The sequence below is a fragment of the Petromyzon marinus genome, chromosome 22, assembly GCF_048934315.1.
Source record: "Petromyzon marinus isolate PM22_M1 ecotype Great Lakes invasive population chromosome 22, UKy_Petmar_22M1.pri1.0, whole genome shotgun sequence".
NCBI lineage: Eukaryota > Metazoa > Chordata > Hyperoartia > Petromyzontiformes > Petromyzontidae > Petromyzon > Petromyzon marinus.
In genome coordinates this window covers 11,112,697-11,137,581 of record NC_133688.1, presented here as the reverse complement: position 1 = coordinate 11,137,581, position 24,885 = coordinate 11,112,697, and the positions used below count along the sequence as shown (strand labels likewise).

The 24,885-nt window shown below is 52.1% G+C and overlaps 1 protein-coding gene across 3 annotated transcripts in view; it reads right to left on the bottom strand.

Annotated features, from left to right (window-relative positions):
• The window catches only part of HMCN1 (hemicentin 1), a 279,869-nt gene that overhangs the window by 5,768 nt on the left and 249,216 nt on the right, over positions 1-24,885 (bottom strand). For 2 of the 3 annotated variants that reach the window (XM_076068718.1, XM_032959068.2), the window contains 15 exons: positions 24,323-24,496; positions 22,939-23,085; positions 21,900-22,037; positions 20,113-20,234; positions 18,051-18,288; positions 16,209-16,271; positions 15,110-15,229; positions 13,499-13,633; positions 11,075-11,194; positions 10,569-10,694; positions 9,679-9,807; positions 5,375-5,770; positions 3,104-3,223; positions 979-1,105; positions 80-215 (listed from right to left, as the gene is read on the bottom strand). In XM_076068718.1, coding sequence (XP_075924833.1) covers positions 80-215; positions 979-1,105; positions 3,104-3,223; positions 5,375-5,770; positions 9,679-9,807; positions 10,569-10,694; positions 11,075-11,194; positions 13,499-13,633; positions 15,110-15,229; positions 16,209-16,271; positions 18,051-18,288; positions 20,113-20,234; positions 21,900-22,037; positions 22,939-23,085; positions 24,323-24,496 — 2,291 coding nt within the window. The remainder of the gene's footprint in view (positions 1-79; positions 216-978; positions 1,106-3,103; positions 3,224-5,374; positions 5,771-9,678; positions 9,808-10,568; positions 10,695-11,074; positions 11,195-13,498; positions 13,634-15,109; positions 15,230-16,208; positions 16,272-18,050; positions 18,289-20,112; positions 20,235-21,899; positions 22,038-22,938; positions 23,086-24,322; positions 24,497-24,885) is intronic. The other variant, XM_076068719.1, reaches the window with a different exon arrangement.

Genomic DNA, 24,885 nt, shown 5'->3' with positions numbered 1-24,885 from the left:
TCCACAGAGGGGATATTTACACCCCAAGAGACAGACACGCGCACGCACGGAACTGACAAGACGGTGCAGCGGAACTCACCTGCGTGTAGGCAACAAGACGCACGAGGTCCTGGTTGGAGGGGATGCCGAAGGGCAGCGCCACCAGCTTGTACTCAAGCGCCAGCGGGCTCAGCAGGCACTCCACGTCGTTCGGGGGGCAGCTCTTGAGGCAGAACCTGCAAGCGGGGCGGTACGCGGTCACGGCCATCGCGAGCGCAGAGATGGCGACGGGGCAAAGGCACAGCCGTCGACCCATACGGTTCACCCCGTATTCTTGTACAGGGGAGTTTTCAGGTCCATTCGGCGTACAGCCGTTTCAGAACGGGCAAACATTTTTTCGTCTATTTGTTTGTGATGGGACTTTGTCGGATGAACGTTGAGATTTATAAGGGGCACGGGGTGACCAATAAGGTCTGAATTGGTCCGTAACAAGGTAGGGCATTCATTAGGGGTTGACAGGTATGCAAAGGGGTGCACCACAAACGGCACTGCCGCCTGTAGGGACCGTCGCACTTTCAATCCCCTTTGAGTCGGCGGCCTGGAGCCTCCCAATGCCTGAGGGCACTTCACCACGCTGGAGAGCGGCGGGTTGGCGGCTGCAGGCGGCGCACGACAACAAATGTGATTTGCTTCACAGCCCTCCGCTGACAACGCAGCCCCAGTATCGGCGGCCTACGGCGCACGTTTTACGCGCGGCGGCCGCCCATCCAATCGCCATCCCGGCTCAAGCCCCGCTTCGCTTCCGAGCCGCGACGAGATCGGGCGAGGGCCCCGAGACTCCTCCTCACACGAACACGGCGACGCCGCGGGGTCAGCAGCGCTCGCACCGAGCGGACGCCGCCGGTTCGCGGTTTTCGAGAGAAGGCCACGGGAGGCCGTGCTTGGGTGCGGGCGGAGGCAGAACGGCCGAGCCGCGGGCCCGGCGCCGCGTCGACGTACCCTGAGCGCGACTCGCGTTTGTAGTTGGGCGGGCACGGCGTGTCGATGCACTTGTAGCTGCCGCGCATGTTGAAGCACATCCGGTTGGGTCCGCACTGTACGTTCTGCTCCAGACACTCGTCAATGTCTGCGTGTGAGCGAGTGGCCGCGCGTGCGTGATTTTTGGTTTTTACGTGCGTGCAAGAGAGCGTGTTTTTTTTTTGTTTGCACGAACGAGCGCGTGTGGATTTGCGCAAGGTGGGCGCAAGAATTGGGATGCGCACGCACGCACGGGTACGTACGTGCGTAAACGTACGTGCGTGCGTGTGTGGGTGTCGGAGTGTGCGTGGGTGCGCATGTTGCATGTTCAGAGACAACAGACACGTGGCAAATGTCAACCTCAGCACACATAAAGCAGTAGTCGTGTGTACTGTGAAGGCACCACAGGGTCACGGTAACAAGGAATGGCTGCAGTAGGCCATCACAGACATTAGGAGACAGCAGTTGGAACTGATTTATTGACAACCCTTCTTGTGCACGTGGTTAGCCAACCCAGCGTGATGTGGCGCCGCGGTGGAGAGATGTTAACTCCCTCGCCTGGTATGCAGGAAGTCGCTCGTTCAATCCCTGACCCCGGCACCTGTATATTTGGAGTTTGCACGTTCTCCCCGTGATCGCATGGATTTCTCTCCACGTCCATCAGTTTTTCCCTCCACATTTAGAATGAACACGCGTTTAGAGTATTTGGCTGCTATAAATTTCCACGTGATCAGCCACTTTGTTGAGCTATCATTTGTGGCGAGGCCGCTTCTGAAAAAGAGCTGTATAGCTCAGTGGGCCTAACCTGGGTAAAATAACAAAAAAATTGTTCAAGTAAATAGTTTAGTTCTAATTTTTTCTGATATGCACTACATCGCTGCACGTGTGGTTAACGGCTCGGTGCCACCTGGTACATCGGTGTTGATGTGCGTCACCTGCCAGTGTTACTGGAGTGGTGCACGATCTGAATTTTGTGTTCCCCGAATGCGTTTGCCACTCGGTGTCTGCAATGCTACCATTTATAAGAATAGGTTTTACCATTTATGTCAATAAAACAGGTGTTAAGATGTTAAAACACCAAACAGAAACCGAGAGGACACCATAAGGCGAACAGCACAAAAACAATGCAATATCAGGGAGGTCCCATGATGTACATAGCTGCTCTAACTGAGCTCTCAATGCCCTGAGAGTGGCATTGTCATTGTGCTGTTCGGCTTTTGGCGTCCCGTGGTCTAACACTGTTTGGGACTAGGCTCTATAGAAAGCTGTCTCTGGTGTGGACCAATCAGTTTCAAAGACAATGCATCATATACTATCAGAGCGCGTGTTTTTGTTTGCACGTTCACCACAAGTACTACGTGTGGTGAATGCAGACATGATCCCTTGCAAAAGGTTTCTGTTTGGTGTTTTAACATCTTAACACAAACTGTTTTATTGCCAGAAAGGGTAAAACCTATTCTTATATTGTGATGCTGACAAGGGAGCCCGATGATGTTATCATTTATTCGCTGATGTAGCTTCCTTTTGGTTCCCTGTCTCACTAAGGTCATCCGCGGACCATTATTGTAAAACAGCTTACGGCTGAATGTTTCTTAACCAGCGTCAACAAATACAATCGATCAGACCAGCCCATTAAGTCAGCGCACTGACCCCCCCCCCACCCCCCCCTCCAAGTTTTTCCCCACCAGATGAATCGTGACCCTGGGTGATGAGACCGTTTCCCGAGTTCCCTCTATGAGCGCCAGGAGGAGCTGTGGTTACAGCGGGCACTTCACTCACAATCAGAATATTGTGAATTCAAATCAACGAGTGTTTTACATGTGGGAGGAAAGTAGAGCGCCCAGGGAAAAACCCATGCGTGCGAGGGCGAAACGCTCTATCCCCACGCAGACGGAACAGGTTGAGTCCACATTTCTCGACAGCACACGGGAAGGGAGTTTCAGAACGTTTGTGCTTGGCGATCCATCAACCCCCTCGCTGTTGTCTCCACAGTGCTGGATCACAGGCAGCCACGTGCAGCAGCGTAGCCACCACCTTCTGGCTAGCTCGTGAAGGGTGGTTGCTGCAGACATGGGGGGGGGGGGGGTGCAGAGAGTCGGGAACTCACCCTGGCAGGTCTTGCCGTTGGGGGCGACGCGGTATCCACCGGGACAGACGCATTGGTAGCTCCCGGGGGAGTTACGGCACTCGTGCTGGCACTGCTCCTTGTTCTGACACTCGTCCACATCTGCGCCGGGGGCACACGCACGGGCATGAGACGCGCGGCGGCGCAGACACACAGTACACGGACACGAGTTGCACGTGCACACAAAGACAGAGATCCACCGTGTTGACTTGTAACGGAGTGTGTGCTGTTAGCGAGCACCCTATGAAGGCCGGCACGGCACACGAGGGGGTGGGTGGCCAGCACCACGCCCGGCCGCCTTTCTCTCCCCAGTGACGATGTTAATACATTTAGGCTGAGTCGACCTAGGGGAGGGCCGGGACCGGTTCAGATAATTATTACTTGTGTTGGCCGTGAACGGGAATCGAACTCGGGTCGCCGGGTTCGTAGCGCAGCGCTCCAACTGCTACACTAGCACTCCCCACCACATGCACACATCACACACACACGCAACATGCAAGCGTGCACGACATATACGTGCGAAATAATGTACACACATGTTCGACATTAATGCATGCACGAGCACACACGGTCGATGGGCAGATACACAAAAAACACAGACACGCATGACACATGCACACATCACACGCGGGATGACAATAAATCAAGACATGCACAACACACAGACAGGCACGAACACATATCCCCATTTAAGAGAAACAAAGACAAAGATCCCCCCTATAGCCTTAACAGACTGTTGAGGCAAGTGCTGTTAGCGAGCATCTACGAAGGTCAGTATGGAACACGAAGGGGGTGGGTGGCCAGCACCACGCCCGACCGCCTTTGTCTCCCCAGTGGCGATTGTACACACTGCACCAGATACTCATTTGAGGCTGAGTCGACCTAGGGGAGGCCCATGACCGCTTCAGATAATCGTCACTGGTGTTGGCCGCGAGCGGGAATTGAACTCGGGTCCCCGGGTTCGTAGCGCAGTGCGCGAACCGCTACACTACTGCTCTCTAAGACGAGCACACACACGCACGATGCTATGAATTCAGTCGTAAGAATGAACAAAGCTGCTCGTGTGACTACACATTTTAAACATTAAAATCCAGTGAAGGTGGATACGTGCATTCAATTAGCGTAACATACATTGCACACATGGACACGTTAAGTGGATTGCACATGCGGTGTGTAACAGACACCAAGCTCAACTTCGTTGGAAGTCCCTGCCATAGGAATGTGGAATTTGGACCAATGTCTTAGGACTGCTAACAGAGATGAGCACTGGCAAATGCATTGTTCCAGGACAATACAAGTGTCGGGACCATATCATCTAATTTTACTTAGATAAATATCACGAGGTTGGCATTGCTAAGTTAAACTGGAATAAGAAAGTGAGCCAAGTGATCTCAGAATGAGAATTTTTATTTATACTGGAGGAGCTGTACAGCTCTTTTTCACAGATGTCCAGTAGGGCCGGGTCAGAACGCTACTCATGGCTTTCTCAATAAAGCGATCATCGGGGAAAGTGCAGCAAGTAGGTTACTGGCATCAGCGTTGAGTCTAAGTGTTCCACCCTTGCGCGCGTTCAGTTTCTGCGGCCACCATCGACTTACTCGTAAGGTCAAAGCAAGCTCAAACTCTTTAATGGGACGAGTACTTTGGCAGGGACCTCCCGTGAGAGAGAGTGACTTGAGACTCGGTGAGGCTTTTCTTGGTAAATAAATTATTAGCATTCGTGTATTATTATTATTATTGTTCCCAATATTGTTTACTGCATCAGAGGCAACATGAAGAGAAGTTATTTAAACAAGATGTGAAACTGTACACACCGCATCCAAAGTCCAGACCAGACGTATGACCATTACTAAAATACATAGAGGCTGTATGTTGATATCTTAAATAACACTTTGGCATGCCACTGTAACGAAACATCTCATAAATGATGCTGAGCAAGATGATTATGGTGGTGATGATGCTGATGATGCTCATGACGACGATAGTAAAGATGACAACAATGACGATGGCAATAATGACGATCACGATGATGCTAAATGGCCGACGATGATTACGCTGTTCACGACACCGATGAAGATGCCGATGAAATTGATGCCACTGACAATAACACCAATGGTCATGATTACAATGAGGGTGACCGCAACTTTGGTAAAACGGCTGGTGATGACTGTGACTATGACAACGAGGACGACGAATGACAACCACCACCACCACCAAGCCTTCCTTCAACGCACACAAAGACCCCGGCCGTACCTACGCACTCTCCGCCAAACGGGCGATACCCAGGGAGGCACGCGGTGGCCCTACGGCTCCGAATCCTAGCCGCCGTCGCCGCGGCGGCACGGCCGCCGGTGCCACGGTAACGCGCGCGAGCGCTCTGCCTAACGAAGGTGAAGTCGCCCGTGGCTGAATCTCCGCTCCAAACGCCAGCGGCGGGGCCCGGTCCGCCCAACGCGTGGCCCCGGGGAAAGGGACGGCGAACACCGCCGCCGCCGCCGTCGTCGTTATTTGGCAATCGCTCTAGACCGGCGCACGACTTCCCGTCGCCCAGCAAGCGTTGGCCGGGCGAGCAGAGACACTCGAAGCTGCCGGGCGTGTTGACGCAGCGGTACGCGCACGGCCGGGGGAACGATCCGCACTCGTCAATGTCTGCCCCCGTCCCGATCCCATGCCCCCGATTGCCCGTCCCCGATCCCGCCCGGGCATGCGAAGACACAGAGACACACGGGGAGACAGGGCGGCGCGCGCCGTTTTAGTTGCGTGTCGCTCGATTTGGGCCGAGGCGTCGCTCGGACGCGTGCGGGCGCGCACGTCGGAGCGACGGGGGTCATCGTACAATCACGACGGTGCTGCTGAGAAAACGGCAGACAAAGGTTGCGAGTCCTGAAGTTTCACCGCTGGAGGGTAACACTAAAGGGAGCTCTGCAGAGTCCCTCGAGAGAATAGCTTTGCCTACTCTTCCACGCTCACCTCGGACACCGTGGAAGAGGTGGAAGCGATCGCACTGTGCCCCACCACACGCGCCTAACCGTGGTGTTATCATTCGACTGACTGTGTGGTGAACACATTTATACTGCTGGGTGGACAGAGCTTGGTGGGGGGTGGATTATGCTAGAGAGAGACTTAGAATCAAAGACCACTCCAAGCTTGCATGCAGCATGATGCCAGAGTTGACAAGGCGCAGACTCAGACATGTGAGAGTCCTCATTTTGTTTTGGCAATGAGGAGGACGTCAGCTGTGGCCGAGTTTATCTCGAGGGAGTTTGGAGAAATGCACAGTGACACCACGTCCAGGCAGGACGTGAGAAATGGACAACGAGTTAATTTCATACGCAGGCTTTGACAACCAATGGTAATTAAGAGCTGTAACTCGTGCATTGCTCAATGTCCCACGGTCTAGGCTTCACACTTGGGGTGACTGCGGCACCTAAACTCTGTAACTCGTTGCCCTTCGAGTCAGGAGACTTCCAAGACACTACAGATCTTCAAATCTCGACTAAAGAAGCGTCTCTGCTTAAAATAAAATAGCTTTTTCTCTTTAGTTATTTTCAAATGTTTTTCTCACTAAGTCTCTGCTTTTTTGTTGTTAACTATTTTCCGCCTTTCCATGCATAGCGCCCTGAGAACAATTGTGTAAGGGCACTTCACAAGTGTAAATTCTAACTATTATTTTGAGTTAGATCGTCGTTTAGCTATACTATAATTTTTTAACAATAAGACACCACCCGACAGAGCCAATAATTCAAGTTGCCACGTGACAATTTTGTCAAAAATTTACTTGCCTGTGAACAATCCTGACGTTTTGGTGATGAGCCGCATCGATTGGCACATCCGCCTACGACGTCACAACTTGATTTGATTGGCTCTTTGTCAGGTGGTTGAGGGTTATACAGTTAAAATACGACATGATACCTACACGTCGATCTAACCACAAAATACTCTTAAGTTTGAATCATGGACAGGGAGGTCGGGTGTGTGGAGTCAACGGACTTGTAGGGCTTGGGTTGTCATCAGCATAGACATAGCGGCCAATGTTGAAGCTTGAGAAGATTTTGCCAAGTGGGAGGAGGTGTCTAATGGAACACTGCAGCAGAGGCGTTGCATGTAAACAAAGCTACTCCTGGACATCAGGAGCAGTTCTGTGATATCAGCTTCCGTGGATCGTTTTATAATACGGAGAGCTGAACTGCTCTTTGTGACATTTGAATGGATTTTTTTTTAGCTCATGATTTGATACCGATAAAGGGCAATTGTTATAAATATGGGGGACAAAAGCTATTTACATTTTTTAGTTTTTAATATTATTCTATTCTATTTATGATTATAGAAACAGGTGATGTGTTTTGAATATAATTGCGAAGCACTGGTTAATGGGAAGAATATAAATGTACAGGACATCTATAACAGGCTATCCAGTGACAAGATGTATTCGGATAAGACTTCTATAACAGGCTATCCAGTCTCAAGGTGTACTCGGATAACATTTACTAATATCTTTCTAGGAAAATCGCCACTGAGCTTGCAGATTACATTTTCAGCAGGGTAGTGCTGAGAGACAGTTAGCCCAATTATTTCTCGAGTATTTTGGTTGCGAGTGTGAGGTAAATGAAGTGCCCGGAGAAAACTCATGAATTATGAAGGGGAAATTCACCCAAAAAAAATCTGTAGGTCCTGCTTGCCGTGCTTCCTCATACCGACCAAACCCATCAGTGCCGTGCGGGATCCACAATCTCCGCCTCTCCCAAGCGGCGCTCTTTGCAAGTCGAAGCAACCTCACTCCGTGTTCACGTTTAGAGGCTCAACCATTTACAATCCGCTTTGCACTTTTACCTCAACACATTTGTTGCGGTGGCTCCCATCTCACGTGAGAAAATTTAGTTCATGAACTGGGGATCACCTCCCCCCCCCCCCCCATGCTCTTGTGTTAGTTAAAAGGGTAAAAAAAATGGCCAACCCCTATAAAAATGGCAAAAAAAGGCCGTGTAATTCAGGACGTGTACGTTCTGCAACGTCGGGGAGTGCGAGTGCGTTTATTGTTGGAGTAAACATTCAGCTGGGGATGTGCGCCACACGACACGGATGTTATCAGGGAGACAATTAGACGCAGTTTGATTCGCTGACATGTATCATTGATATTGTTTCAGCTGACAATCGCAATTCCTCTTCTCTCGTATGGCTCATGTAGATGCACAGCAACAACCTGGGTCCTCTGATTTTTCACCGCCACATTTGGAAACATGCGTTTAGAGTACACTATATGCCTGTTATAAATTCCCACGTGATAAGCCACTTCATTGAGCTATCATTTGTGGCCAGGTGGCTTCTGAAAAAGAGCTACGTAGCTCAGTGGGCCTTACCTGGTAAAATAAAAACAGTTAAGTTCGTTAAAAGTGGTCAGTTTGTGCCACACTAGAGACAAGAGACTGAACTGTGTACATTAGAGCCCTGGGAAACCAATTTCACAAACCTTATGGGGCCTCAATCTGAATTTGCCATTGCGAACCCAGGGATAAAGCAATGCCCTCGTGAGAGTCACAGCATCCACCAGGAGATGACCGACCCATCAGCCACAGCGCATGCAGCTGTCAATGGGCCCATGGGATCATGCAGTAATGGAAGACGCAGTGCATAAAGGACCCCCGATAAGCTCGGTTGGCTACGTACGGGGCGAAGGAAGTTTAACATACGTACATACAGTGACATTCCTATCGCGATACCAAAACAATATTCATGTGTGGCGATGCGGCAGTCGCAATTTGCCTGCGTGAAGAAGAATAAACAAAAATTGCCGATTCGCGCCTCAAAATGCCTGGCTCCCGTTTCCTGGACGGGGAGAGCCGCTCCGGCGACGGGGTCCACACTCCACCCTCTGTGCACTGAGCTCCCCACAGGGGAAGCACGGAGTGGCTCACAACACACGCTGACGGTCGTGGGGCCCCCCCTACTCCGCCTCGTGAGAGGACTACAGCGCGGCTGTGACGTCACTGGAGGGCGCTCTGCCGGTGCGCCTCAAGGCCACGTGGCAGTGGCTCACAATGATTTTTGGAATTGACGAAGCTCCAAACTTCCGTTAGACGGACCACGGCACCTCAACTACTAAGCACGTAACGATGAAGGGACTCATGCTGACTGTTATGATACGTGCACATAGCCATGTCTCTGAGTATGCAATTGATGTGCCAGCTGTAAAATGAGGGTTAATGGGGCAACCAAAGCTTGTAAAAATGGCATGAAATATAATAATCGATTGCTAAATTGAGTCATGACCCCGAATCGTGGCGACTCATCGAACCACCGTTTGTTTTTTTAAAGCCCTTCCCAGTGAACAACACGGAAGGTTCAGCCAACGTTAATCTAACGTTAATCCAACGTTGGGCCAGCATTAGGCCAACATTCAGCCAATGTTGGGCCAACGTTTGGTGAACATTGGGCCAATGTTGGTCCAACGGTTCCAACCATATTCCGACGTTGGCATGTTGACTGCGTTTGTGCCCGCAGGCAGTGCGTGTGCGGAGGAGCAGTGGAGTGGTAGCAAGGAGCTGGGCGGGAGCACTCACCCAGGCAGGGCTTGCCCACGCCCTGCGAGCGGTAGCCCCGAGGGCACGTGCAGCGGTAGCTCCCCCGCGTGTTCTCGCAGATTTGGTTGTAGCGGCACTGGTGGGTGCCTTCCTGGCACTCGTCAACGTCTGGGCGGGTGGGACGGAGGACAATGTGAAGAAGGGAGGGGGGGTGGTGCATTGGGGTGGGTGGGTGGTGGTGGGATTACTCAATCCTCCACTTACCCACCATTGTGCCTGTCCACCCACGTGCTTGTCTGTTGGGTCGTCATTCAAGACAAACGGTTATCCGATCGCCAGCCTATTAATTCTGTCACCCCTTCAATCACTTGCTCGTGTGCCAAAACACTTCCCGATCCACTTAATCAAAATGTACTCGGTTGTCTTGATGTTCACTCATTCCCCAACTTGAATACCCACTACCCACCCATTAACCCCCCAAACCTCCTCGACTATTTGAACACACTCAATCGCTCACTCAAACCACCCACTGCCTCTAGGACACGTTCACTCGCGCAGGCAAATAAACGCTGCTTCAAATGTCCACCCGCTTACAGTTCACTCACTCACTCAACCACCCACCCAACCAACCATTCACTATCCCAAAACACTCACGCATGTCAATATACACATATTGTAGTTTCTCACTCAAATACCGACCAAATTACCCGCTCACTCGCTCGCTCGCTCACTCACAAAACACTCATCACGCGTGCCATGGTCCAGCACTGTTGTCGTCCCCCCGCACCTCCGATTAGCACGGTTGGCTACGTACGGCGCGAAAGAAGTTCCCCATGCACACAATGCATGTGTACAGGCCCCGTATCCCATCGCCCCGTACCGCGCCCTCGTTCTACCGCCGTTGTGCCGCGCCGCGTCCGTCCACGTACCGACGCACGTGCCGTTCTCCGCCTTGGTCATGCCGTTGGGGCACAGGTCGATGCATTTATAGCCGCCGCGCGTGTTGCGGCACTGCTGGTCCGCGCGGCACGCGTGCTGCAGGCACTCGTTGATGTCTGCGGGGACGGGGGGGGGTAGGGAAGAGGGAAATTCCCCGGCGATTGAGCCGGGGTGCCGTGTTCACAAGCGGTGGCGCTGGCACCACCGTAGAGCCTCACGCCCGGCCAGGGCGGACTCAGCGTTAGAGCCGAGCGGCTCGCAATCGGAAAGGTCACGACGGGTTCACATCCCGGCTTGGGTGGGGGTGGGGTGGGTGACTCAGCGCATCGTTCTTGTGGGGCCAATAAAGCAGCTCCACACTTTGTGGGGAGAGATAGAGAGGGAGGGGGGATACATCTAGAAATAGATAGGAAGAGAGGGAGAGAGAGATAGAGATAGAGAGAGAGGAAGAGAGAGAGGGAGAGAGAGACAGAAAGAGAGGAAGAGCATCTCTCACCATAGCATCGGCGGCCGCGTAGCTGGAAGCCCGGCTCGCACGCGCAGCGGTAGCTGCCAATGAGGTTGACGCACTTCTGGTTGCAGGGCGACGGGTGGGTCTCCTTGCATTCGTTGATGTCTGTTTGGCGATGGTGAATTCACAATAATTATTGACGACAATGTCAATTTGTAAAGTGCCGCGCAGTGCTCACTCGCTCTTGAAGCGGTAGAACGACCTCGGAAGCGCGAGGAACCGCAGACAAGGCGCGGAGGCAGGCGCTAACAATTGCCCGAGCTCTGCAGTCCTCTGCGTATTCAAAATGTTAATCGGCCAATCATAATGAGCGTTCACGTGCGGCAGGCAACCGCAGCAGCCGCGGACAACCCGCACGTGCGAGAGGGCAACACTCGATCCCCATACAGACGCAAAGGACGGAGTCCACATTTTGCTGTAACGCCTTCTCCTGGCGAGCCAGGGGTATGGCATCTCCTCAACGTCCGTGGGAAGGGTGTTGAACAACATTTGTGCGGCGATCCGATTGTGGCCGCGCAACTAAAACCAACGTGTTACCGCATCGTAAACCGCTGTTGTCTGTGCTCCGTCAACGGAGGAGAAGCAAAACCACGTGAACTGTCTCCTAAAGAACCTACCGTCGTGGCTACACAAGAATAGAACTGTCTCAAATTTTGATTTAAAGCTTTCGTGACTGCAGGGATTCATATTCTTGGTTCTTTCGGTAAAGTCACGTAGAAGGGAAACAATGAAATAATAAAAATATAAAACGATCAAATTCTCACGACGTTTCGACTGCAACACAAGCAATCATCATCAGGTGTGAAAACCACAACAAGAAAATTTTCTAATTTTCAAATTTTCTTACTTGTGGTTTTCACACCTGATGATGATTGCTTGTGTTGCAGTCAAAACGTCGTGATAATTTTATTGTTTTATATTTTTATTATTTTGTTTCCCTTCTACGTAACTTTACTGAAAGAACCAAGAATATAGAACTGTCTCACTTATATAAAATGTAACAGGCATTACATTACTAGACAATGGGGAACTTCAAATTACGTTTTCTGGGAATGCATTGAGATAATCAGTGGGATGAAGTCCTCCTCCAATGTGTTATGGCCAGACCAAAAAACCACAAAGCAGCATGAGGACATCAGAGGCTGTCTGGGTGAACTGCACTGCCCCGTCTACTACACAGCTATAATCTGACCCCCTCCTTTGATGTAGAATCGTTCTGCCCATTGAAGCATGGTCTACGCAGGTAACGTTTTGACACAAATGATGGTGTGGCTGGTGAATCCTTTGGTCATTGAAGAAATGCTGGTCCTGGCTGCACGGGAGTATCGCAAGGATCGGGGGCTATTTACAATACAACAGATACATGTGTAAGACATTCCCCCACGACTGAACATCAAACATTTTGTACGAGATCAATAAAGTTACTGAAGTACTTCCTACAATATTCTAGTGTCTGAACCACACAAGATCCTCCAGTGTCGAAAAGAAACACATGACCACCTCGTGTCTACACAGCACACGACACTCAAGTGCCTGACTCACACACATGACACTCAAGCGTGTGAGCCACACACACAACACACTCAAGTGTGTGAGCCACACACCCAAGACACTCAAGTGTGTGAGCCACACACACAACATACTAAAGTGTGTGAGCCACACACCCAAGACACTCAAGTGTGTGAGCCACACACACCCAAGACACTCAAGTGTGTGAGCCACATACACACACAAGACACTCAAGTGTGTGAGCCACACACCCAACACACTCAAGTGTGTGAGTCACACACACACAAGACACTCAAGTGTGTGAGCCACACACACACAAGACACTCAAGTGTGTGAGCCACACACACACACACGACACTCAAGTGTGTGAGCCACACACACACAAGACACTCAAGTGTGTGAGCCACACACACACAAGAGACTCAAGTGTGTGAGCCACACACACACAATACACTCAAGTGTGTGAGCCACACACACACAAGACACTCAAGCATGTGAGCCACACACACACACGACACTCAAGTGTGTGAGCCACACACCCAAGACACTCAAGTGTGTGAGCCACACACCCAAGACACTCAAGTGTGTGAGCCACACACACACCCAAGACACTCAAGTGTGTGAGCCACACACACACAAGACACTCAAGCATGTGAGCCACACACACACAAGACACGCAAGTGTGTGAGCCACCACGCTCCGCAGTCTCCGCTAGGCTCCACGCTGCCCCGCTTACTCCATCGGTCACTCCAGAAAGCCCCGGGCCCGTTGTGTGGACTGCCCGGGGGGGGGGGGGGGGATCCCCTTAAACTCCCCCCCACCACTCCCACCGCCCCCACCGCCCCCTCCCTCTGGGCGGCGCTGGCGTCCGCGGCGGGGCCTGCGGGAGCGGTCGCTCACCCTGGCAGCTGGCGCCGTCGTGAGTGCGGCGGAAGCCGACCCCGCAGCGAACGACGCAGCGGAAGGAGGCCATGAGGTTCTCGCACTCCTGGCTGGCGGGGCAGTTGTGGCCGCCCAGGGTGCACTCGTCAATGTCTGCGGGGAGGCACGGCGGGGGGGGTGAGAGGGGGGAGGGGCAAGGGGGGGCGGGGGATGGGAGGGGAGGTGCACGCGGTTTTTCTCACGTTAACAGAGACCCAATGCAATGGTAACGGTGCTTTTTTTTGTTTTTATCACGGTTGGTGGGCACAAACTCCTGCGGCCAAATACACCGCAGGTTTAATGTCTGAGTTAATTATGTTTACAAAAACCGAGCAAGGTTACCATAGGAAGTTTGGAAAAGAGACGGACGGGAGGGAATTTCAAAGTTGAGCCGAACGAGGAAAGATGAAGGTAGAGAGGTGTTGTGACCTGGAGGGTGGTGAGTGGGTGGGTGGGTGCGTGAATGAGTGGGTGAGTGAGTGGGTAAGTGAGTGGATGAATTCGTGGGTGATTGAGTGGATGAGTGAGTGGGTGAATAAATGAGTGGGTGAGAGAGGTGGTGATTGAGTGGGTGAGTGAGTGGATGAATGAGTGGGTGAATGAGTGTGTGAGTGGATGGGTAAGTGGTTGTAACCTGCAGTGTGGTGGTAGAGCACAGTTTGGATGAGATGAAACAGTCTTTTAGACCGGACCATCGGCATGGGTGAAGAAATCAATGAGTGGGGGTCACAGCAACAGTAGCTACGGTAATAATAACCAAAAGAAGAGCGGACATAGCGTGAAATAAATCATGAAAATCTACATACCTGCTCTGACAGAGATCAGAAACGTGAAAATAGCCAAAGAAAATGGAACTAAAGCTGAAAATTGCACAAACGAACACAGGGAGATGATTCTAGATTTGAAGCTTTCGTGACTGCAAGGATTCATACTCTTTGGTTTTATTCGGTAAAGTCATGTAGGTAAAATAAAATAAAATAAACAATAAAATCACGACGTTTCAGAGGCAACACAAGCTTCCGTCTTCAGGTGGAACAACCACACCCTGACACAGATTTTCTACTGTGATTGTTCCACCTGAAGACAGAAGCTTGTGTTGCCTCCGAAACGTCGTGATTTAATTGTTTATTTTATTTATTTTACCTACGTGACTTTACCGAATAAAACCAAAGAGTATGGACAGGGAGATGAATGTTTGAAATTTCGTAATAATCCGTCCGAGTGAGCTTGGAAAGAGAACACATCTGTTTAACGCGTAGGCTTTCGCGACAAATATTATCCATAATAGAGGTTTTAGGGTTATATTGCGTGAAAATAAATGTAATAAAAATTGACATTTATCCCTCTATTTAAGACCGAAACAGGAATATTTCTCCACAAATCTGGCTGTCGCCTGATGAGGCTGATTGTAATTGCCATCGAAATTTTCGTACTCGAATTGTGAACGTTGTGGGTTTCTCTCCAACACACCGGTGTGCTGTAATGGTAACGAACTGGCACGTTCTGTTTACTAATTGGCTGTGTCGCGGGGTTGGCGGGTTTAACGGCACATTTACGTTGGCGAGATCTAACACAAAAACAAAACGGTACCTTGGCAGGTCCGGCCATCGGCCGAGATGGTGAGGCCTCGCGGGCAGGAGCAGTAGTAGGTGCCCACGGTGTTGTGGCACGTGTGCGAGCATGGGTTGCTCCCCGCGCACTCGTCCTCGTCTGTAGAAGCAAGCGGGGTGACGTGCACACGCACGGACAGAGGATACCCACCCCCCCCCCCCCCCCCCGTTGTCGCCTTCAACAGGCGGTTGGGACAAGTGCCGAGAGCGAGCACAGATGAAGGCCGGCATGGTCGCACGATGGGGTGGGTGGCCAGCACACCCCCCCCCACCCCTCGTTCTTACGTTTACACACCGCACCAGGTACTCATTTCAGGCTGAGCCAACCTAGGGGAGGCCCGGACACGACTCCGATAATCGTTTTTGGTGTTGGCCATGGGCACAGCACGCTAACCACGGCACTACCCCCCCCTCCTCCGTCACAAAGACAAAGATCCCCCGTATAGCATTAACAGACATTTAGAGCTAGTGCTGTTAGCGAGTAGCTACAATGAAGGCCGGCACGGCACACGAGGGGGTGGGTGGCCAGCACCACGCCCGGCCGCCTTTGTCTCCCTAGTGGGGATGTTTATACACCGTACCAGGTACTCATTTGAGGCTGAATCGGCTTCGGGGGACCCAGGACCGGTTCAGGTAATCACCACTGGGTGTTAACCGTGAGCGGGAATCAAATTCTGGTCGCCGGGTTCATAGTGCAGTGCGCTAACCGCTACACTACCGCTCCCCATGCACTCGTACCCGGACTTGCGAACACACACACACACACACGGTTGCAGAATTCACGCAGCAGAGACACAGACGCATAGCCGACAACTTGCAACGGGATTGCGACGCGAACGGTAAAGGTGTGCAATGTTGATTTGAAGCTTTCGTGGCTGCAGGAATCCATACTCTGTGGTTCTCTCGGTAAAGTCACGTAGGTAGAAGAAAAATAAAACAAAAATAATATATCACGACGTTTCGATCGCAACAAAAGCGTTTATTTTATTTTTCTACCTACGTCACTTTACTGAAAGAACCAAAGAGTATGTGTGTGCAATGTTCTAAACGCGCATGCGGCGCAGGTGAGAGTCGCTCACCAGCACAGTACGGTCCCGTTGTGTCCAGCGAGAAGCCTTGAGGACATTGGTTACTCCGCTCCCCTGCGGAAACGCCAGCGTGCATGTGGAGTCATTAGTAGCCAAGTGAGCAGCAACGTTAAATTATACAGCCCTTGAGAGTGAGAGTGACGAGCGTTGACGGGTGGCGATCATCTCCCGTTCACAGCACTGAACCTCCGATTTGCGCCTCCGATTAGGTAGCACGGTTGGATACGTACGGTGCGAAAGAAGTTTAACATACATACGTAAATTAACCAGTCGTGGAAATGTCGCATTCCTCTGACGGGGGCAAGTCTCTCCATTAGACAACCACTGCTGAGTCGATCCCAAACCAAGATTTGAGCATTGAATACAAACAAACCTCATTGAGTTTCAAGACTTGTTTTTCCCCCCACAGTGCTGGTCGTTGCCATCGTGGGAGCATAGAAGTATAGCACAACAATGCATTTCCCTGGACTGCCCGTCTACTGCCAACCACGTAGCCATGGAGCGTCGAACACCCATCATGCATGGTGGTTGCCCATCTCATGCAAGCACTTTCCAGCACCATCTCATCCAAAACGGATGAAGACAACCCCAGTGCTGGTTTGCGCACCGCACATACCTTGAATTAAGACCTATCATGTTATAAAGTTATAGTTCACCAATGATTCCTCCGATCTAAATCAACATTCTGATTTGTTCAACAATGACAATGGAGAGACTGGCCCTGCAGTAGAGATTGTGGAATCGCCAGCCACTGTTGGCTCGGGGCTAGCAACGGTGACGAACGCCGCCCTATATTCGTCTGAGCAGGAAGACCCTTCGACTCTGCATCCCTAACGTTCGTGCCCCACAGCTAAAATCACCCGGGGTTCGATTCCTGACTCGGGCGCCTTTCTGCGTGTAGTTTGCAAGTTTTCCCCTTGTTCCGCGTGGGTTTCTTCCCTCCATGCTCTCCGGTTTCCTTTCATAGCTAAAACACACGTGAAGGGTAAGTCGTGTAAAGATGTTCAAACGCCAAATAGAAACCTTTTGCAAGGCATCAAGTCTGCATTAACCACACACAGTAGTTGTGGCAAACCATGCAAACAAACATGCTCGGATAATATATCTTTGAAACCGTCTCTCACCAGTTTTAGACCAGAGAATTCCACAAGTATGTTTGGTTAATGCAGACTTGATTCTGAATGTGGAGGGAAAAACCGGAGGACGCGGAGAAAAACGCACGCGACTAGGGGGAGAACATGCAGACTCCAAATATACAGCAGGCGTCAGGTATCGAACCGACCTATCACCTGCATACCCGGCGAGGGAGATAACATCTCGCCACTGCAGCACCCTGACCAAGAACATTGAAAAGAGATCTACTCTACGCACAGTGTACATATCTTCAGATGTGTTGCCAACTTTATATCAAGTTGATTCAGGACGAATGCAATGTTTTAAGTTGGTGCTGACATTGTTCATATATATACAGTAGTGTCCGTTCTCAAACGTTACGGCACAAGCAAGTAAAGTATGTTTGTTACTAAAGGATGCTCGTATAAACGTAAGAGCCCACAAGTGTGACTTAGGAAATAGCTTCCCGCAGACACCTTGCCAGGTGGTAACGGTGAATCCGACTGAAAACACGTTTTTGTAATCACTTGTAAAGTTTTAGCGGCAGCTCACACGTGCTCAGTACTACGCCTTGGCTACATAGCCCGGCATATGCACGGGGCAACCACGTGCACATGGTAGCCGCGGCTGTAGCCTTAGCATGTTCAATTACGCTGCGTGGTTATCGCTGCGGCCATCGCTCGCGCCCCGCCCCGCCCCGCGTGGGCGGCGGTGACTGACCCTTGGCGATGTGCGCGTGCAGCGCGTAGGAGAGGCGCTCGCTGCGCGGGTCGTAGCGGGCGCCGGCGTCCGTCACGTGCAGCGTCTCCACCAGGAAGGGCATCTTGCCAAGGGCGCCGTCATAGAGCACCGTGTGGTTCCACGAGTAGGGGATGGTGGTGCCGTCCACCGTGTAGAGGCGTGTCGAGTGGGCGTACAGCAGGCCCGGCCCCGTCTGGATGTAGTCCTCGTTGTAATCCTGCCGATCCGTCGAACAACAATGACAATAATCGTATGATAATGTTAATTTAAAAGTGTAACGCCGCCGCCGCCGCCGCGGTTGAGCGTTCGCCCGGCCTCGTAGAGAGACGACGACCCAGAGGCGTGAGGACGAACCGCGTGGCAGCAACAATTGCCCAAGCTCTAGGGTTCTACTATTTACTCAGGCACGAATGAGTGTTTACATGTGGGAGGAAACCGTAGCACCCGGAGAAAAACCACGCTTGTGAGGGGGAAACGCTCTATCCCATACCGATGGAAGAGTCCATATTTTTGCATGTACATATGTTGAACTTCTTTCGCAGCGTGCATAGGCAACTGTGCTCATCGCATTTCTTGCTGTACTGTATTCTCCTGGCAAGCCGGGGTAGAGCACCTCGACACTCACTAGAAGGGGGTTTTGTAACATTGATGCAGCGATGCACCAACCCTCGCCGTCTCGACAGTGCAGGATTACAAGCCACGTGCATAGTCGCAACTGCCCGGGCTACAAGCGGGCGGGCTGAGGTGAAAGCAGGGATCAGACCACGACTTCTTCTCATACGGCCTCTGCAGCCACACGAGGCGTTCCACTTTGAAACGGACCAGAAACGACATTTTACCATCACTGCAAGCAGGTTAGCCGCACTAATTGGGTACAAGCGAGTAATTATTCCAAACATAGATAAAACTGTGTGTAGAACTTTAGCAAAGGGCCTCTTGCAGTGCTAAAGGCAGCTGGAATTGGAAAGCCCTTTTGGGCCCCACAAGAAAGGAAAAAAGGTTACCCACCCCTGGTGTAACGACGTAGCAGTTCGAAGGAAGAAGCATGCACTCTCATCATCAACGTCCATCCACTGTTGGATTAAGCCTTTCCCAAGTTGTCACCATCCCTCAGTCCTGCAATTGCACGGTCCATCTCGCTACCTCCGTACGAACCGATTTCATCGCTCCGTATCCGCGGTGGTCATCCTCTCGTGCACAATCCTTCCTGTGGCTGCGAGTCCATTGTGAGCACCGTTGGGTATCATCCCCTTATAGCTACGTGCCCTGGCCAAGCAGGCATACTTTTCTTAACAACCGATAAATGATGCCTCTTACTAATGTTGTTCTCTGGCCAATGTTCTCCCTTTCTTCTGTTTCAAACAGACAGTGACAAAGGTGACACAGCGCTGATGAGGTGGAAAATACAAACGAGACAAACAATCAATAAAAACATTGACAATACGGATGGAAGAACACGGAAGGTACAAATGAGACGGTACGTAATCCTCGCATTTGATTCGTGAGGCCCGATCGGTGGAATCACGGGGTGTGAGTCGCTGAAACGGTGAGCACTGGAGCGTGCGAGATTGGCAGTTGCGCGAAGCTCAGGCGCGATAAAAAACAACCACGTCTGAGGCCCTTTCCTGCGTCCGTCGTGCGCCCCAGCTCCATCGATGCCGCTTGAGGCAACTTTAATTTTTGCATTTGCTGACGTTGCCGCACACCTCATCGTTGGTTTGTCGTCGTTCCTTCCCCGCCCCCTGTTTTACCTCATCCCCCTAGCCCAGGCGTCGGCAGCCAAAGTAACAAGAAGAGACAATTAAAAAAAAAAATCAAATCTAATTCGATTAAAAAAAAACACAATATTTTAAGATCCAAAACGGTCGCTAATAAAGAACGTCACGAAGCAGTCCTTGAAGAGCCACACGCGGCTCCGGAGCTGCTGTTTTCTCCCACTTAAGACGGCTGTGGCTACTCATGGTGGCGAAAGAAGTTCAACGTACGTACACACGCACAACAATTGTCCTCGCTGAGCGACGAGGACGTGAGCGCCGGTCACCTTGAGGGCGACGTCGGCGGAGGCGGCGACGGACGGCAGGTAGCCGCTGAGCACCACGTCGAGCAGCAGCACGCCCTCCGAGTCGACGCCGCGCGCCACGTGCGACATCTTCACCACCTCGCCTGCGATGCGCGACGACAGTGATGAGAGCGACGACGGCGGTGACGACAGTGACGACGGCGATGACGACAGTGACAACAGTGATGACGACAGTGACGACAGTGACGACAGTGACGACGACAGTGACGACGACAGTGACGACGACAGTGACGACAGTGACGATGACAGTGATGACGACAGTGACGACGACAGTGACGACGACAGTGACGACAGTGATGATAGTGATGACGGTGACGACGGCAGTGACGGCAGTGATGGCAGTGACGACGACAGTGACGACGACAGTGATGACAGTGATGACGACAGTGACGACAGTGACGACGACAGTGACGACGACAGTGACGACAGTGACGACGATAGTGACGACGGTGACGACAGTGACGGCAGTGATGGCAGTGACGACGGTGATGACAGTGACAACAGTGACGACAGTGATGGCAGTGACGACAGTGACGACGACAGTGACGACGATGACGAAAGCGATAACAAGTGATGACAGTGACGACAGTGATGACAGTGACGACAGTGACGACAGTGACGACGGTGACGACGGTGACGACAGTGACGACGACAGTGATGACAGTGACGACAGTGACGACGATGACGACAGTGACGACAGTGACGACAGTGACGACGGTGACGACAGTGACGACAGTGACGACAGTGATGACGGTGCGACAGTGACGACGATGACGACGATGATGACAAGTGACGACAATGACGACGATGACAACGACAGTGACGACAGTGACGACAGCGATGACGACAGCGATGACAAATGACAGTGATGACGGTGACGACAGTGACGACGGTGACGACGGCGACGACGGTAGTGACGACAGTGACGACGGTGATGACAAGTGACGACAGTGATGACGGTGACGACGGTGACGACGGTGACGACAGTGACGACAGTGCGACGACAGTGACGACGGTGATGACAAGTGACGACAGTGATGACGAGAGTAACGACGATGACGCCGGTGACGACGATGACGACAGTGACGACATTAACAATAGCGACGACAGCGACACCGGCGGCGTTTGCAGCCAGGGGGGCAGAAGGGTTCGAGAGCCAAGGGTCGAGGACAAGGGTGGGCCACCCTTGTCCCAATTGTCAGGGCAAGGGTGGCGGGAGAGACGGATATTTGACATCTGATTTTTGTTGTTGAAAATGTACCGATGTCAAATCATCGAATGTGGAGATAACCAAGGAGATGCGTTTCAACTGCTTCCCGAAAGCGTAATCCTTTGGCCAAAATATAAAATTTCCCTGACTGGTCAATTATTGTAATAAGAATTAAGGGTGTAATTCACTTAAAGCAATTCATGCAACCGGCTACTGGCTGCTATAGTTAAATAAAGGCCGAGGAGGAGAATCAAATGTCAAAAGAGCAGGGGCAGCAGAAGTGTTAAAAGCCAAAGGTAGCAGTGGAAGAAGACCTGAGCGTTTAGGACAGGGGCTAGGGCCAAAATTGAAGGGCAGGGTCAGGAGAAGCGCTAACAGCCAACGCAGGGGCAATAGAGGCACCACGAATGAGACCACCGTGTCGCCGTGCCGCTGGACAGCGTGGCCCGGGGCATCGTAAACGTGGCAGGCAGGCACGGGGGGGAGGGTGGGGGGGGTGTAAACGGGAACGCGTCGATCACCGGCGGGCGAGCCTCACCCGTGGCAAACTCGACCTGCGTCTCCCGGCGGAAGAGGCCGTTGGTGAGCGTGTAGCCGTTGACGGCGCCGCCCACCTCGCGCGCCGTCGCCCAGTACACGGGGGACAGGATGGACACGAGCTTGCGCATCGCCGGCCCTGGCGGCGACAACGCAGGCGGGAGTCACCGCTGCCGCCGGCCGCTCCTGCTGCGGCATCGCTACGGTTGCAGCGCTCGGCTCGCATCGTGAACATCAGAAGTTCTAGTCCCGGTTGGGAGTCCACTCAAGTCCTTCGACACTCTGGGATCGATAGAGTAGCAATTTGTGGAAAGTCAATGTTGGTTGTGCTGTGTAAAGAATAGCCCAAGCCATGGGAATGTGGAATTTCTACCACTGGCTACGTACTGCAGAAAATTGCCGAACCCAAAATCATGTCTGTGATTTATAATTACGTTTATTTTCAGTTAGATTGCGTTGGTGTAATGCCATTCATTTTTACTATAACCCTCCAATAGCAGGCTCTGGCTTGAATCCACCAAAGGAGATGAGCACCAAGCACTGGAGTAGCTATCGAGTGTGCAGGCGGTGCAACTGCACCAGGGCCCACGGTCCAGAGTGGCCCAGGTGCCCGGCTATGAAGTGTGGGGAAATTGGAGAGGACCCCCACTTTTCCCCACGGTTAATTGCTCCCACCAGGGCCACGTCAACCACGATGTGCCATTGGCACTGACCCGACACTCACTCACAATCAAGAAGCTCGTCTCTTTCCACGGGTAAAGGTGCAGCCCTGCAACTAATTTCCCACGCCACCGCTGGCGGAAGGGTCACTCCAAGAAGCAAATTCGGTCAGTTTTTCCAAGCTGACCAAACATCACGGAAGAAGTGGGAGTGCCCGAACTTTACTCCGCCACGCGTGACCTGCCGTTCGACTAATTGTGCGCCAACGGCAGCACGCTGCCCTACCGCGGCAACGGCCAAATGTCACCGCTGCTGTCGTTACACACGCGCCCGTGTGCAGCGCGCACGAGCAGCGCGAGCCGTTGTCGTTGGTGGCGTACCGACGGCCCGCGGGACGTTGCCGATGTGGCCGTCGATGACGCGAGCGCCCTGCCCGCCGTCGCTCATGTTCACGTGCATCAGCGCCATGCCCAGCTCCACGTCGTTGAGGGTGCCCACCACGGAGCCGCGCGCGCGCTGCGGGCCGCCTGTGGAAACGAATTTGTAACATATCAACGACGATCAATTCATCACCGGGCAGCTCAGCGTCACCTCGGAGTGGATCCGAGTTGACGCGTCGTCTCGCGGCGCGTGTCGAACGTGGGAGGCGACTCTGTGCTACTGCGCGTGTGCGCGTGTGCGCGTGTGTGGGTGTGTGGGGGACGGAATTCCAGGTGGCAGGTGTGGGGTAGTGGAGACCCGATGGTCACGGCCCATGGTTCGCGACAACGGGCAGATTGGGGGACCCGTTGCGGCGGATATGGCGTGTTTTAGATGGAAGGGGTTATTAACTAAACTCGTAGGCTTTCGCGACCAATAACATCTATAATACAGGTTTTTTTTGGGTTAGATCGCGTAAATATGTAAATGTGTCGTTAAACCCGCCACCACTCGACACGAAACAGGAGGATTTCTCCACAAATCTGGCTGTCCCCCGATGAAGCTAGTTGTAATTACTGGCGAAACGTCGTGCTCAGATTGCAAAATGTTTTGGCTTGGCTCTCCAACACACCGGTGTGCTGGACTAGTAACGAATTGGCACGTTCTGTTTATGTGACAACCCTTACTAGTTGGCTGTGTCGGGTGGTGGCGGGTTTTAACGACACATTTATATATTTACGCGATCTAACCCAAAAAACTTGTATTATGAATAACTATTATTTTTTTTACCAGGTAAGGCCCACTGAGCTATGTAGCTCTTTTTCAGTAGTAACCTTTGTCCACAAATGATATCCCAATTTATAGCAGCAGCCAAACACTCGAAAAGCGTGTTTCTAAATGTGAAGGGAAAAACTGGAGTACCCGGAGAAAAATCCACGTGACCACGGGGAGTACATGCAAACTCCAGATATACAGGCATCGTCACGGTCGGGATCGAACCCATGACCTCCTGTATACCAGGCGAGGTAGTTAACATCTCGCCACCGTGGCACCCGAACGACATCGCCCGGTGTGACCTGAGTAGAGGGGGTGCCCTTTCAAATGTGTTGAGATGAGATGTGAGATGTAAAGCGCTCAGAGACGGCTCCGGCGCGCCGGAGGGTGCCACAGCAAAGTCAAATTGTGATAATTATTTTGAGTTTAGTTTGCTGTCCTTCCCCCGCACCTCCGTGTTGCACGGTTGGCTACATACGGTGCAGAAGAAGTTCAACATACATAAGTACATTATTATCATTACTGACGCCGATGCCACTTGCTTGCTCGCTCCCTCGCTCGCTCACTCACCGGGGCACGGCTGGCTGTTGCACTTGGCTACCTGGCTGCCGTCGCCCTGGCAGGCCCTCCCTCCGTGGGTCGGCGGCGGGCTTTCGCAGCGCCGCACGCGCTCCTGCTCGCCGCCGCCGCCGCACGATGCCGAGCATGGGGCCCACGCTTGCCAGGGCCCCCAGCCCCCGTCCACTGCGGAGCGGAAAACGTCGACGTCACCGGTTGGAAAATCCGCGAGCACGCGCACGGGCCTAAGGCCTGGCGTTGGCAGGCCCTCCTCTGCTCTTGCAAGGAGGCTTCAGGTGCTATGGATTTAAATGGACGACGAAATGATCGAGGTGGCCACAGCTGCCTTCAGTCGGTGATATCTAGCTCGGAAAATTACAAAAGAGGGGAGTATACATTTACTTGCTTATTTTTGAAGTGATAGTTTCTCTCCTACTACTTTGTGCTAGTTGGGTGGTCAGCGCAGCTATACAATTTCAACCGTAGGTTTTCGTAGGCAATAAAATAATGAATATTCTTTTGGGGTTAGGCCACTTTGCTGATAATTAATTTACTTATTTATCCAGGAAAGCCAC